The sequence below is a fragment of the Cetorhinus maximus genome, chromosome 23, assembly GCF_964194155.1.
Source record: "Cetorhinus maximus chromosome 23, sCetMax3.hap1.1, whole genome shotgun sequence".
NCBI lineage: Eukaryota > Metazoa > Chordata > Chondrichthyes > Lamniformes > Cetorhinidae > Cetorhinus > Cetorhinus maximus.
In genome coordinates, this window is record NC_135901.1 from 42,855,321 (window position 1) to 42,870,920 (window position 15,600).

Sequence of the window (15,600 nt, forward strand, 5' to 3'; positions counted from 1 at the left end):
GATTTGCTGATAATCACATCCAGGACTGTACTATGTTCATTGGGGTTCATAAACCCCAGCCCAGTTATAGGGGGCCATTTGTATTTTTGAAGTGCTGTGTGTTAATTACAGTGTATTGAGTCTTTTTAGTACCTTTAACACAAATTATTTCCTTTTGAAGGACTCTGCCTCTCCCCTGTCACCTCCATCCTCACCTCCAACAACAAGTGTGAGGAGCTCATGGAGCTTCTTTGTCACTAAGATTGAGACAATCCGATCAGCTGCCTCTGCTGCTTCCCTCCCATCCACTAGCCCACTGGGCCAAAGATCCATCCTCTCGGGACAGGGGTGAATTGCATAGAATTTGCATCAGGAAGTGAATAAAATAGGTGCATTTCAGGGGGAAATGGATAGCTCTATGAGAAAGAAGGGAATAGATGATTACATTGGTAGATTTAGCTGAGAAAAAATGGGAGGAGGCTCGAGTGGAGCGTAAACAGCAGCATGGACTGATTGGGCTGAATGGCCTGGTTCTCTGCTGTATATCCCGTGAACTCCTGTGCAATCTAGTCTAAATCCATGGTATTATCTGTCTGGAAGCAGCATGGCATTAAACTGAAAACTAAAATCAAACTTTACCAGGCCATTGTCCTGACCACCCTGCTGTATGGAGCAGAATCCTGGGTCTGCTCTTGGAGCCACATCAAAGCTCTGGAACACTTCCAGCAATGACACCCGAGGTCCATCCTGAGAATTAAATGGCAGGACAAAAATCACAAACAACGAGGTTCTCCATCACGCTGGGTTCAACAGCTTGGAGACCATCCTCCAGAAAATTCAGCTCCGATGGCCAGGCCATGTTTCCCACATGGACAATTACAGAATTCCCAAGCTGATCTTCCATGGGGAACTGTCTCAGGGCAAACAACATCAAGGTGGTCAGTACAACCGATACAAGGACACCCTAACAAAGAGCCTCACAAACTTCTGCATTGCAGACTGCCTCTCCTCGGAAAACACTGCAGTCGACCGGCCGAGTTCTGGTCACTACATTATAGGAAGGATGTGATAGCACTGGAGAGGGTGCAGAGGAGATTTACCAGGATACTGCCCGGGCTGGAGGGTCTGAGCTATGAGGAAATATTGGATAGGCTGGGGTTGTTTTCCCTAGAGCAGCGAAGGGGGCCTGATAGAGGTGTATAAGATTATGAGGGGCATAGTTGGGTGGATAGGAAGGCACTTTTTCCATTAGTAGAGGGGTCAATAACCCGGGGGGCATAGATTTAAGGTAAGAGGTAGAAGGCTAAGAGGGGAGTTCAGGAGCATTGTTTTTTCACCCAGACGTTGGTGGGAGTCTAGAACTCACTGCCTGAAAGGGTGTAAATGATTTGGGTGGTTGAGTCAGAAACGCTTCTAACATTTAAGAAGTATTTAAATATTCACTTGCATTGCCTTAGCCTCCAGGGCTATGGGCCAAGCGCTGGATAATGGGATTAGTGTAGTCAGAACTTTGTGAGCACCATGGACACAATGGGCCGAATGGCCTTCTCCTGTGCTCTGTGAGTGTATATGTGGAGGCAAGCACTGAAATTTGGTTCAGCGTGTTTCGAGGACCATCTACATCAAACTCAACATCCGACGTGCCCACAGGAAGGTCAGAGGTGGCACAGCTGCAGAAGTTAACCCAAGCACCACCAACAACAATATGAACGGTCAGTTCTGTGGATGCCCATGTCAATCCCACACCGAACTCTTCAGTCAGGAGAGGACCCACAGGAAATGATTAAATCATTTACAGTTTGGTTACGCTCGAACAATGAGGAGTCTACCCCAACATTATCCCTGTTCTCTGGATCGGGGAACTATACTCTGTCTGTATTACTGCGGTGCTGTTAATAAAGTCAGTGTGAGACAATCTTTTGTGACCTTGATTATCTGGTGCCTGAATCCACAAGATTCACCATTTAGAGTCAACAAGATGAACAAGGAAACATATCACAGCCCAAATCTCCAGCTCGATATTCCCATGAGAAAGTCTGTTATCTAACACCTCGAATGGACAGAACAGAGAAAGATCCCAACTGTAAGAAACCCTCAAATCATTTGTAAATATATTTCAAATGCTGACAGATTCCAGCTTTCAGTTTCCATCACATTGAAGCCAATGGAAGGTGAGAGCATGGTTATTCTAGAACTATTAGAAAACACTAGTTAGAGCACAGCTAGAGTACTGAGTCCAGTTGTAGTCAGCACATTACAGGAAGGATCTGATCACACTAGAGCGGGCGCGGAAGACATTTACCTAGATGTTGGCAGGACTGGAGAATTTTAACTCTGAGGAAAGATTGGAGAGGCTGGGGTTGTTTTCTTTGGGACAGGAAAGGAAGAGGGGAGATTTAATTGAGGTGTAAAAATTATAAGGGTCCCAGATTGGAAGGACCTATTTCATTTACAGAGATCAGAACCAAGAGGATAGAGATTTAAAGTAATTAGTGGAAGGATTAGAGGAGAGTTCAATAATGCTTTTACCGAGAGGGTGGTGGGTCTTGGAACTCACTGACTGAAAGGGTGGTAGAGGCAGAAATACACAGATTTAAAAAGTACTGGGATATACACTGGATGTTCTGTAACCTACAGGATTACGGACGAAGAGCTGGGAAGCGGGATTAGACTGGATTGCTTATTTTCAGCCAGTACAACATGATGGGCTGAATGGCCTCCTCTGTGGTATAATTTCTATCCTCAGTATCTCTGTAACCTCCTCCAGCCCCACAACCCTTCCTGTAAATACAAGGTGTTGTTCTTGGATTAAACCCTGAGATAGACAATGTAATTATATTTTAACCTTTATTCTTCAAGTAAAGTATCTTTCTTCAGGCTGTTCTCAAGGTTGTGCAAGATGGAACCAAACAGTGATTTATTTGTACTTCTTGCAGTTTAGTTACTGTATTCACTGCTCACGATATGATCTGCTCTACATTGGGAAGACCAAACACAGATTGGGTGATCACTTTGTGGAACAACCTCCGTTCAGTCTGTCAGCTTGACCCTGAGCTTCCGGTCACTTGTCATTTTAATTCTCTGTCCCGCTCTCACTCTGACCTCTCTGTCCTCGGCCTCCTGCAATGTTCCAATGTAGCTCAATGGGATCTCGAGGAACAGTAGCTCATCTTTCAATTCGGCACTTTACAACCTTCTGCACTCAACATCGAGTTCAGCAGTTTCTGCACCAACAGAGAGTTCTCAGGATCTGGAACATTCTACCTGAAAAGGTGCTGGAACCTGATTCTATCAGGAATTTTAAAAGGGAGTTGACAGGGATTTGGGATTGAGGAACTTACAGGGTTACAAACAGAAAGTGGGCATGTGGGACTAAACACAACTGCTCTTTCAAAGAGACAGCACAAGCACAAAGGGTTGAATGGCTTCCTTCTGTGCTCTAAGTTTCAATGATTTTAGGAGTTGGCCATTTAGCCCCTCGAGTCTGTCCCACTATGCAATCAGATCACGGCTGATCTGTGACCCTTTGTCTCCTGTCCCTTGATTTATACCTTGTGTTAGGAAGGATCTATCAATGCCAGATTGAAACTGAACATTGATCAAGCATGAACTGCTAATTCAGGAAGAGAATTCCAAACTTCTCCCAACTTTACCTGGAGAAGATTTTCCTAATCTCACTCCTGAAAGGTCTGGCCCTAAGTTTTAGACTATGTTCCTCAGTCCTGGATTCCCCAACCAATGGAAATTGTTCCCCTCTATCTACCACACCATTTCCAATTAATATCATGAAAACTTCGAGAAAATCCTCCTCAATCTTCTAAATTCCAGGGAATACAAACCTCACCGTGAGATGATGAATATTGGCAGAATGAATAGGGTACTCAATGGTACAGTCCTAAAGGGTGTGTAGGGACTGTGGGACCTGGGGGTTGATGTGCATATACATTTGAAGGCGAAAGGACATATTGTTAGAGCAGTTCGCAAAATATATGAGATCGTGGGCTTCATAAGCAGATTTAATGTGTATAAACGCAGGGAAAATAAGCTGACCCGTCATAAAGCTCTGGTTAGGTCACAACAGGACTATTGCATCCAGTTCTGGTCTCCACACTTTACGAAAGGGGGGAGAGTCCTTGAGAGGATGTGGAGGAGATTTACCAGAATGGTTACAGGAAAAAGGGAATTCGGTTACAAAGGGAGATTGGAGAAGCTGAAGTTGTTCTTCTTGGAGTTACAGAGTTGAGGGGAGATTTGTTAGAGGTGAACAAGATTGTGACAGGTTTAGAAAAGGTGGACAAAGAAAATGTTGTTTCCATTTGGTGATGGTACCAGGATTAGGGGGACACAGATTGAACGTTATGGGCAATAGATACAGGGCAAATGCAGGGAGGAATATTTTACACAACAAGTAGTAATAACCCAGAACTCACTGCCTACGAGCAGGCTGGAAGCAGACATGATCAATGCTTTAAAATTAAAGTGGACCAGCATTTAAGAGAAATAAACATGCAGGGGGTTGAAGACACAGTGGGGCAATGAGACAGACTGGATTGCTCTACAGAGAGTTGGCATGGACTCAATGGGCTGAATGGCCTCTTTCTGTGCTGTAATTACTCTGATGCATTTGTTTGACCACTCCTCATAATTTAACCCTTGGAGTCCAGTTGTTATTCAGGTACATCTGCACTGCTCTCCCACTAAGACCAATATGGTCTATCCTTCCCATGGTGTGATGCCCAGAACTGAACACAGTATTCCTGTCCTGATGAAAGCTCATGTTGACTCGAAACATTAATTCTGTTTCTCCAGCATTTTTTATTTTTATTACAGTGGTTCAGGTGCAGTCTAACCAGGATTTTGAAGATGTCGGTGCTTTTCCCACAAACAGAACAGACAAACCTTTTTCCTTCCACAATCAAAGTCCGATGATATTCAGGACCTGAGGAATCGAGTGACTCTGTCAGATCTTGATGTGATGTTTGGTTTGAGTTTCCCCTTCTCCAAATCCGTCCCATTGAAAACCCTGTACAAAGGAGACTATAAAAAAAACCATTCCTGTCAGTCCAGGATAGAAATTAAGAGACAAACATTTCTCTGGGTTGGAGTTTGCTGTGTGTAAATCCTCCCCTTCTAACCCCCTGTAAAAGGAGTTTCCAAACACTCGGTGTAAACTGGGCTCCGGGAGTTTGTAATCCGGGTTTGGAGTCCGACACCGGGTGTTTGTGAACCCTCCCAGTCCACCCTCCGGCTCCATTCCTCTCCTGCACTCGCCCCTTTCTCACCCGCTGGACTTTCAACCCAACCGCCTTGATCCCGATCCCCACCCGCGCTGCGCATGCTCCAATTCAAGCTCGGCCACGCCCCTCATTCACTCCGATTGGCCGGAGGAACAGCCGCTCCCGCTGGTCCTCCAGTCCCGCCCCCTGTCCCTATTGGTCTGGAGCTGCCGTCAATCATTGTGAGCTGAAGCATGTGTTGCGCGTGAAATCAGGCGTGAGGAGAGCTGGAGCGAGCGGATTGAAAATACGGGATTTACAAAGACCGAGTGCGGACTGAGAGCTGGAAAAAAAAAAAGACCCGTGAGCATAGATAGGGCTGGCGGGTGAGTTGGGAGGATTTATGAATTCACGGTCTCTGTCCTAAACCCTCAATAAGGAACAATCCTTCCAACCACAGATTAGGCCATTTCTCCGGAAGTTGGCCCGAGTTAACGGCCGCCAACTTTATAGGGGGCAAGGAGCAGCAGAGCGCATGTGCGGTCACCATCTTAAAAGGGGCAAGGAGCAGCAGAGCGCATGTGCTGTCACCATCTTTATAGGGGGCAAGGAGCAGCAGAGCGCATGTGCGGTCACCATCTTCATTGGGGGCAAGGAGCTTCAGAGCGCATGAGCGGTTACCATCTTTATAGGGGGCAAGAAGCAGCAGAGCGCATGTGTGGTCACCATCTTTATAGCGGGCAATGTCCAACAGGGAGCTTGCGTGGGCGCCATCTTTACAGAGGCTGCAGGCCCGGATGAATGACCCGCAGGAGGGACAATAAATCAGAGATAGAGTTTGGTGTGAAATCAATGGGTTGTTGTAAAACAGGAGATCAGGGTAACAGTCAGAAACAACAACAACTTCTATTAACATCATAAGTCATCCCAGTGAGATTCACAGGGAAATTATAAAATAAAGTATAACATTCAGACACAGAAGGAGGTGACCAAAATACTTAAATAGTGGCTTGTTTGTACAGAATTTGATTATTAGTGAAAAAAGAGACAAGCTGTCAAAGCTTTTCCTGTTGCACTCACCAGGACAGACGCAAGAATCCCAAATTTCAAAGGGAACCACAATTTATACTGCACGAGAAAAGGGTGCTGATTGGTTGGCCCGCCGACTCTGATTGGTTGTTGCCATGGACAATACAGTCAGGAGCTGTAATCCCCTCTGCTTTTGTTTAATTCCACAAAAGACCCCGTGCCTGGACTTGTTCCTTCTTCCCGTGGTGTCCTCCACCTGTCCTGGTCCCTGTGGATGAACATATGTAGCTTCTAGCAAGTGTAAGTGAGACACATTACTAGCCTGACTGATAATTTTTGAAATTTGGTGTTCTTCCCTCTATCCTGATGAGTACAAGATAAAATGTTTTAACAGAATGTATTTTTTTATTAATACTCAATTGTCTTAAAGAGGGAAAGTGTCGTAGACAGAGGGAGAGAATCTCAGAGCTTGGGGTCGCGGGAACTGAAGGCACGGACACTAATGGTGGAACATTTAAAACAGGGAATGCTAGAATTAGAGCAGTGCAGATATCATAGAGGGTTGTGGGTCTGCAGGAGCCACAGAGAGCAGGCCATTGGGGGATTTGAAAACAAGGATGAGAATTTTAATATCAAGTTGCTGCTTGAACGGGAGCCAAGGAAGGTCAGGGAACGGGCCTAGCTGTGAGTGAAGACACACTCAGCAAAAATATGGATGTCTTCAAGTTTACGGAGGGTAGAATGTGGGAGACCAGCCAGGAGTGTGTTGGAATGGTCCAGTCTGGAGGTAAACATTGTAGTGATGAGGGTTTCAGCAGCAGATGAGACACTCCTGAGACAGGGGTGAGGTCGGGTGATATTACGGAGGTGGAAACAGGCGATCTTAGTGATGGCACAGACATGAGGTCAGCAGCTCATCTCAAGATCTAATGTAACACTGAGGTTGTGAACAGACTGGTTTAATCTCAGACTGTTCCCAGGGAGAGGGATGGAGTTGGTATCTTGGAAATGGAGATTGGAGCAGGGACTGAAAACAGTATCTTCAGTCTTCTCAGTGTTTAATTGGAGTTAATTAATCATCAGGAAGAGAAGCAGGAACCAGAATGGGCCATGAGACTGATCCCAGGTTTAACTCAGTTAGAGAGGGAGAGAAGGAAGGAAGGAAACTCTGGGACATTGGGAGAAACCACCTTCATAATCGCTCATTAAATCTCCACACAGTAAGTTTTGGACACAAGGTTAACATCTGCTATTCTGTATGGTCAGTCAGGGGGTTTCAGATTAATGTTTTGTCACGAGTAATCACTGAAGTGAATGATCAGACATATTGTCAACTCCAATTATAGAAATTTGTTAAAAAGATACAGAAAGACTTGTCCAAAACTCTGTTTGGATTTCAGCACAGGGAGGAGGGAGAGTGTGTGGGATGGGGATTTGCAGCTTTGGGGGAACAAGAGAGGAAAAAATGTTCCATAGAAACTAGAATTGTCTGCTCTGAATTTATATCCTGTTCTTACAGTGATGACTTTTGTAAACTCCTTTTACAGATAATTAGAAGGGGAGGATTTTCAGGCAGGAAACCCAAACCAAACATCACATCAAGATCTGACACAGTCACTCGATTCATTAGGACCTGAATATCATCACCTTTGAATGTGGACTGAGAAACGTTTGTCTGTTCTGTCTGTAGGGAAAGATTTCAAACATCAGTGTGACTGGAAAAGCACCGAGACACACATACACCCGAGTGAGGGTGTCCCACTGCACTGACTGGAAAGAGCTTTAACCAGTTACACAGCCTGAAATAACATCACACCATTCACAGTGGGGAGAAACTGTACACGTGTTCTCTGTGTGGACGAGGCTTCAACTGATCATCAAACTTAGAGAGACACAGGGACACCTGGACCATGGAGAAACCGTGGAAATGTAAGGACTGTGAGAAAGGATTCAATCGTCCATCCGAACTGGAAACCCATCGACGCAGTCACACTGGGGAGAGGCCGTTCACCTGCTCTGAGTGTGGGAAGGGATTCAAGCGGTTATCCCACCTGCTGACACACCAGCGAGTTCACACTGGGGAGAGACCGTTCACCTGCTCCCAGTGTGGGAAGGAATTCACTCAGTCATCAAACCTGCGCACACACCAGCGAATTCACACAGGGGAAAGACCATTCACCTGCTCCGTGTGTGGGAAGGGATTCACTCGGTCATCAAGCCTGCTGACACACCAGCGAGTTAACACTGGAGAGAGACCATTCAACTGCACGGTATGTGGGAAAGGATTCACTGGGTCCTCTAACCTGCTGAAGCACCAGCGAATTCACACTGAGCAGAGGCCATTCAGTTGTACTTCCTGTGGAAAGAGATTCAAGACTTCATCGAGCCTCAAAGTACACCAGCAAGTTCACACTGGAGAGAGGCCTTTCACCTGCTCCGAGTGTGGGAAGGGATTCACTCAGTCATCCCACCTATTGACACACCAGCGAGTTCACACTGGAGAGAGACCATTCACCTGCTCCCAGTGTGGGAAGGGATTCACTCGGTCATCATACCTGCTGACTCACCAGCTAGTTCACACTGGAGAGAGACCATTCACCTGCACGGTATGTGGGAAAGGATTCACTGGGTCCTCTAACCTACTGAAGCACCAGCGAATTCACACTGAGGAGAGGCCATTCAGTTGTACTTCCTGTGGAAAGAGATTCAGGACTTCATGGAACCTCAAAGTACACCAGCGAATTCACACTGGAGAAAGGCCTTTCACCTGCTCCGAGTGTGGGAAGGGATTCACTCGGTCATCCCACCTGCTGACACACCAGCGAAGTCACACTGGAGATAGGCCATTCACCTGCTTTGAGTGTGGGAAGAAATTCACTCTGTTATCCCACCTGCTGACACACCAGCGAGTTCACACTGAGGAGAGGCCATTCAGTTGAACTTCCTGTGAAAAGAGATTCAGGACTTCATGGAACCTCAAAGTACACCAGCGAATTCACACTGGAGAGAGGCCTTTCACCTGCTCCGAGTGTGGGAAGGGATTCACTCAGTCATCCCACCTGCTGACACACCAGCGAATTCACACTGCAGAGAGACCATTCACCTGCTCCCAGTGTGGGAAGGGATTCACTCAGTCATCCACCCTGCTGTAACACCAGCGAATTCACACAAGGAGAGGCCATTCCGCTGCACTTCCTGTGTAAAGAGATTCAGCCTTCATTCCACCTCAGTGTACGCCAGTGAATTCACATTGGAGACAGGCTGTTCACCTGCTCCGAGTGTGGAAAGGGATTCACTCATTTATCCAACCTGTTGAGGCACTAGCGAGTTCACAATGGGGAGATGCTGTTCACCTTCTCCGAATGTAGGAAGGGATTCACTTAGTCATCCCACCTGCTCAGACAGCAGTGAGTTCACAAGTGTCTGCAGAGGTTGGATTCTGCTGTTATTGCTGCTGTTAATCACATCCGGAACTGAACTGTGTTCATTCTGACAGTTTTGGTTTGTTTCTATTGCTGTTCATAATCCCTGTAACTGGGCTGAAGTTTAATATCTTGAAGTCTGTTAAATAAATCAGTTTTGTTTCATACTCTCAGAATGTCGAGTCCTTGATTTCTCCAGGATGAGAGAAGACTGATTGATGTCCTGTTCCTAATGGCTCCATTTTTGGATCTTTTCTCCTCTTAACTCTAGATTCTTTCAGTTCTCAGACCTTTGGTTACTCTCATGGATACGTCCCAGCTCCCCACACCTGCCAGAGAGCCTTGGGATCCAGGGAAGTATCAGTGTTAAAAACAGAAAATGCTGGAAATAACCGATACTTTTCCAAGTGCCAATTGATTTTCTCCCAGATTATTGTCTCCAGCCTTTCCCCACAACTGATATGAAGCTGATTGTCCTAGAATAGCTGTGTTTTTGAACAGGGGTGTAACATTTACAATCTATCAGTTCTTTGACGCCACTACTATATAAGGAGGATTGGAAGATTGTGACCAGAGCCTCCACAAGTTCCATGTGAAGGATGCTGTCTCTGACAGTGCAGCAGTCCCTCAGTGTCACCCTGGAGTGTCAGCCTAGATAATGTGCTCAGGTTTATTAATATTTCCTCTTGTTATTGATGTGGGTCATTAAGAAACAATGGACACTTATGATGTCATCCAGTCCCAGTGCGATGATGTCATGAAGACTATTAAATACCAGCGGAGCCTTAGTTGTGAAAACAGTTTTGTTCGAGATGGCAGCAAGTCCATTACTGATAGATGTGGATTATGAAGCTGAGCAACACATACAGTATATATCCCATCTCCTGACACTCTGCCCCCACCTCTCGACACACTGCCCCCATCTCCCAACACCCTACCACCATCTCCTGACACTCTGCCCCCACCTATTGACACACTGCGCCAATCTCCCGACACTCTGCCCCCATCTCCCAACTCCCGACATGCTGCCCCATCTCCCGACACTCTGCCCCATCTCCCGACACACTGCCCCATCTCCCAACACTCTGCCCCCCATCTCCCGACACTCTGCCCCCATCTCCTGACACTCTGCCCCCGTCTCCCGACACTTTGCCCCCATCTCCCGACACACTGCCCCATCTCCCGACACTCTGCCCCCATCTCCCGACACTCAGCCCCCGTCTCCCGACACGCTGCCCCATCTCCTGACACTCTGCCCCATCTCCCGACACTCTGCCCCCATCTCCTGAGACGCTGCCCCCATCTCCCGACACTCTGCCCCATCTCCTGACATGCTGCCCCAATCTCCCGACACTCTGCCCCCATCTCCTGACACTCTGCCCCCATCTCTCGAGCAGCCCGTCTCTACCTCTGCTGAACCCACACAGGATGCACCATGTTGAAACCAGAGGAAAGGACTGGGTGAGAAATTGTAATTCACCAAGGGTGTGCACATGGGGGTTTGACAAAATATTAAGTTTCCTGTTTTTAACAAGGACACAGAAAATGTATTGATTGGAACCACTTCCAGCTCTTGTCCATTCTGACATCCCGTGGGCCAGCTCACCCTCTCACTGGGTTCATGCTGAATGTTAATCCAGGCTGGGAGCCATTGGGTGGATGTGCAATGGGTGGATGAGTGGCTGAAGGAATGTTCAGTTCACAGGGAGGGGGATGGGGGAGGGGGGTTGGTGCTGGTGGTGGGAAGTGTTCATTCTGAAGGAGTCCCACCTGAAACAGTGACCACTAACTTATCACTTTCCAATGGCGATTGACCTGCTGTGTACTTCCCCAGGTTTGTTCTGTTCAGTATTTATATATTTTTTTATCTTTGCTAAAACATATTGTTCTGACACTGAAATACAGAGAATTTTAATTATGTTAATGTCAATCTCCATCGAGTGCACAGGAGGACTCAACTGGTCCAAACTTTTTATGGTATCAATAAACAAAATTCCTACAAGATGTTTTTTTGGGGAATTGTTTTTCTCTGAGACCCGGGACAGTCAAACTATGACCCAAAGTTCAGATTTGGGCCTTGAGCCTGGGATATGGGGCCCACATACATGGAGCACCATTACCAGATGTCTTTCATCCCCGATTTTAATCACTCCACCATTGGTGACCGTGCCTTCAGCTGCCTGGACCCTAAGCTCTGGAATTTCCTCCCTAAACCTCTCACCTTTGTCATTCACTTTCCCCCTTTCAGACAGTCCTGATGACTGACCTCTTTGACCAAGCTTTTGGCCATCTGGCCTAATATGTCCTGCTCCTGTGAAATTCCTTGGGACATTTTATCATGTTAAAAGCTTGATATAAATAGAAGTTGTTGTTGTTCTTCACAGTATCACATTATCGTTACAGTGTAGAAGGAGGCCAATTTGTCCATTGAGTCTGCACTAACTCACTGAAAGAACATTCCACCTTGTCCCACTCCCCTGCCTTATCCCCGTAACCTTGCACATTCTCTCTCTCCATGTAACAATCCAATTCCCTTTTGAATACCTCGATCGAACCTGCCTCCACCACCCTTTCAGGAAGTTTTTTCCAGAATCCAACCACCCTCTGGGTGATTTTTTTCCCCTCACATCACAATTGCTCCTTTTTTCAATTATTTTGAATCTGTGCCCTCCAGTTCTTGATGTTCTCTTAAGTGCGAACATTTTCTCACTACCCTGTCCATACCCCTCAGGATCTTGAATCCGTCTATTAAATCTCCTCTCAGCCTTCCTTTCTCCAAGGAAAACAGTCCTAACCTCTCTAATCTATCCTCATTGCTACAGTTCTTCATCCTGGGAATTATTCTTGTTAATCTCCTATGTATTCTCTCCAAAGCCTTCACATCCTTCCTCAAGTATGGTGCACAGAACTGGACACTGTACTCCAGGTGAAGCCTGACAAGTGTCTTATACAAGTTCAACATGACCTCCTTACTCTTGTACTCAATACCCATATTAATGAAGCCTAAGATACTAAATGCTTTATTAACTGCTCTCTCAACATTCCCTGCCATCCTCAATGACTTAAGTACGTACACATAGAGGTCCCTCTGTTCCTGCACCTCCTTTAGAGGGTCTCCCTTTATTTTATGCTATCTCACCATATATTTCCTACCAAAACAAATCACCTCACACTTCTCTGCATTGAACTTCATCTGCCACTTGTCTGCCCAATCCACCAACATGTCTATGTCCTTTTGAAGTTCATGGCTTTCCCTATCACAGTTGACAACATTTCCAAACTTCGTATCATCCGCAAATCACCAGGACACAGACACCCGAGTCACAACTTATATCGGGGTCGAACCTGGCATCAAGCATCCAAAAAGTCTGGTTTAGTCTCAGACTGTTGCCAGGGAGAGGAATGGAGTTGGTCGCTCGGGAATGAAAACAATGGGTTCAGTCTTCGCTATATTGAATTGAAGGAAATTTCTGCACAATTCACCACTGGATATTAGACAAACAGTCTGAAAATTTAACAAAAGTGGTGAAGTGGAGAGAGGTGGTGGTGAGGTAGAGCTGGGCACTGTCAGTGTCCATGTGATAACTGACACTGTGTTTTCAGATGATGTCGTTGTGGGGAGCATGTTGATGAGAAATAAGGGGAAGCCAAGGCTGGATCCTTTGTGGACACCAGAGGTAACTATGGGAGTGGGAAGGGAAGACATTCCAAGTGATTCTCTGGCTATGATTAGACAGAGAAGAATGGAACCAGGAGAGAGCAGCCCCACCCAGCTGGACGACAGTGGAGAGGTGTTGGAGCAGAATGGTGTGGTCAACCCTGTCAAAGGCTGCAGACAGATCGAGAAGGGATAGTTTACCTTTGTCACAGTCACATAGGATGTCATTGGTGGCATTGGTCAGAGCTGTTTCAGTACTGTGGCAGGGCAGAAACCTGATTGGGGGGATTCAAACATGGAGTTCTGGGAAAGATGGGCACAGATTTGGGAGGTGTGAACATGTCCAAAGAGTTTGGAGAGGAAAGGGAAATTGGAGGTGGGGCAGTAGTTTGCATGGATAGTGGTGTCAAGGGTTTGTCCCTTGAGGAAGGGGTTGATGGTTTGAGGGAGAGATGGACAGTATCTGAAGAGCGAAAACTGTTAACAATATCAGTGAACATGGGGAAGTTGGGTTATCAGCAGTTCAGTGGGAACAGGGTCGATGAGGCAGGAGGTGGGTTTCATGGAAAAGATGAGAACTGGGGGGTGCATGAGGGGAGATGGGAGAGAAACTAAAGAAAGATGTGGGTTCAGAGGTCGGACATGGGAGATGAGCACTGGGAGGAGGGAAGCAGCAGAGGCAGCTGATCAGATTATTTCAATCTTAGTGACAAAGAAGCTCCATGAGCTCCTCACACTTGTTGTTGGAGGTGAGGATGGAGGAGACAGGAAAGAAAAAGAGCCCTTCAAAATGAAATAACTTGTGTTAGAGATGTTAAAAAGATTCAATACACTGTATTTAACAGAAAGCTGATTTATTTGACTTTTGTCCAGAATGTTAACATGTATAACTGGACTGAAGTTTCTAAGGAATATATCTTTTCATTTCTGTTGGACTGTTGTAAAAGCATTTTTTCCCCAATTTTCTTGGACTGTGGCTTGGCTTTAAAAACTACCATGGCTGCAGTTGAAAGACATGTTCCCTGGAACAGGATGTGAAATATACAATGTTGCTATCTCTTGGAACAGTGTGCCTGGTTGGACAAAATGGTACTGGAAAGGAGGCCTAGGGAACTGCCTAGCAATGGAGTTTTGATTGGCTCCTGACCAAGTGGCCAGGTTCTGTGTGGTGATTGTGCAGTAGATCAGCTCCTAGCCTGAAAAGAGGAAAGACCTGAAACCTCTCTCTCCTGTGTTTTGTGAGATTCCAGTAATCCTGCCATTGTAGCCAGCTGGCTATTCCTCATACCATTGGATTCTGCTTTCTTTGAGAAGCCCCTGTCAAGAGGAAAAGAGGGGAATGTCATGAAGCTATTCATGTATATATTATTGGAAAATATTTTTCTTTAAAAATAGAGGTTTAGTCTGTGGGTGTCTTAACTGGACAAAAGCCAGCTGGTCTGGGTGCTTTGATGTATACTAGTTGTGAGATATAAGAGAGATAGAGTGCATTTCCATTTTTTGAATAGACCATTCAAAAAGTGGGGTGAATTCTGACACCTTGCTTGCAGAGACCAAGCAATATATTTACATTGCTAATGAAATTGGTACAATGAAAGGGGTTTTATAGTTAGAGAGGTGGAGTTCAAAGAGGTTGGTGATACAATGAGAATTGACATTCAATGAGCTGTGCTAGGTCTGACAAGACAGCCGTGTTGTGTGTGTAGGACAGAGGCAATGTAAGTAAAGCAGCTGTAAGCCTTCAACTGTCTCCACAGGAACCAAAGTGAAATGAACCTAATTTTGAATTTGTGAGGTGAAAATGCTTTGCCTGGTGTCTGGTTAAGTCTATGGGTTGCTGTTGCCTTCATGGAGAATAGTTTGGGAATTTAAAGTTATGATCCTAGTAATTTGTAGCCATGTGCATATATTTAACTTGTGTAAATTAATAAAATGTTTCATTTAGCTTAATATAAAACCTCTCGAGAACTAGTGGTCTGATTCCTGAATTTAGAGTTGCACCTTAAACATAATGTTTAAAATTATTGGTTATGATATTTGGTTAAAGTCTCCCTCTGGGATTTTTAAATAAATCAACTTTATCAACTGCTTGGTCGTAACAGAGAAATCACCAGTAGAAACATTAAAATCAAGTTTCAACCAGAGAACGACAGACTGCAAGTGCTGGGAGACCACCTCATGTCAGCCACAACAACCTGCAAGGAATTTGGAAGAAAGCAATCAAAGTCAATCCATCTAATCCTGAACTCTGGAATGGTGTTATTGAACTGTTTTATCTCACTCTTAAAATCCATGT

At 45.6% G+C, this 15,600-nt stretch overlaps 2 protein-coding genes across 2 annotated transcripts in view; both read left to right on the forward strand.

Annotated features, from left to right (window-relative positions):
- LOC144698012 (uncharacterized) overlaps positions 1-15,600 on the forward strand; it is a 621,009-nt gene that overhangs the window by 543,631 nt on the left and 61,778 nt on the right. The gene's annotated exons all lie outside the window — the stretch shown is intronic.
- Positions 1-15,600, forward strand: part of LOC144698011 (uncharacterized) — a 360,246-nt gene that overhangs the window by 334,521 nt on the left and 10,125 nt on the right. The window contains exon 10 of the mRNA XM_078569955.1: positions 8,311-8,898. Coding sequence (XP_078426081.1) covers positions 8,311-8,898 — 588 coding nt within the window. The remainder of the gene's footprint in view (positions 1-8,310; positions 8,899-15,600) is intronic.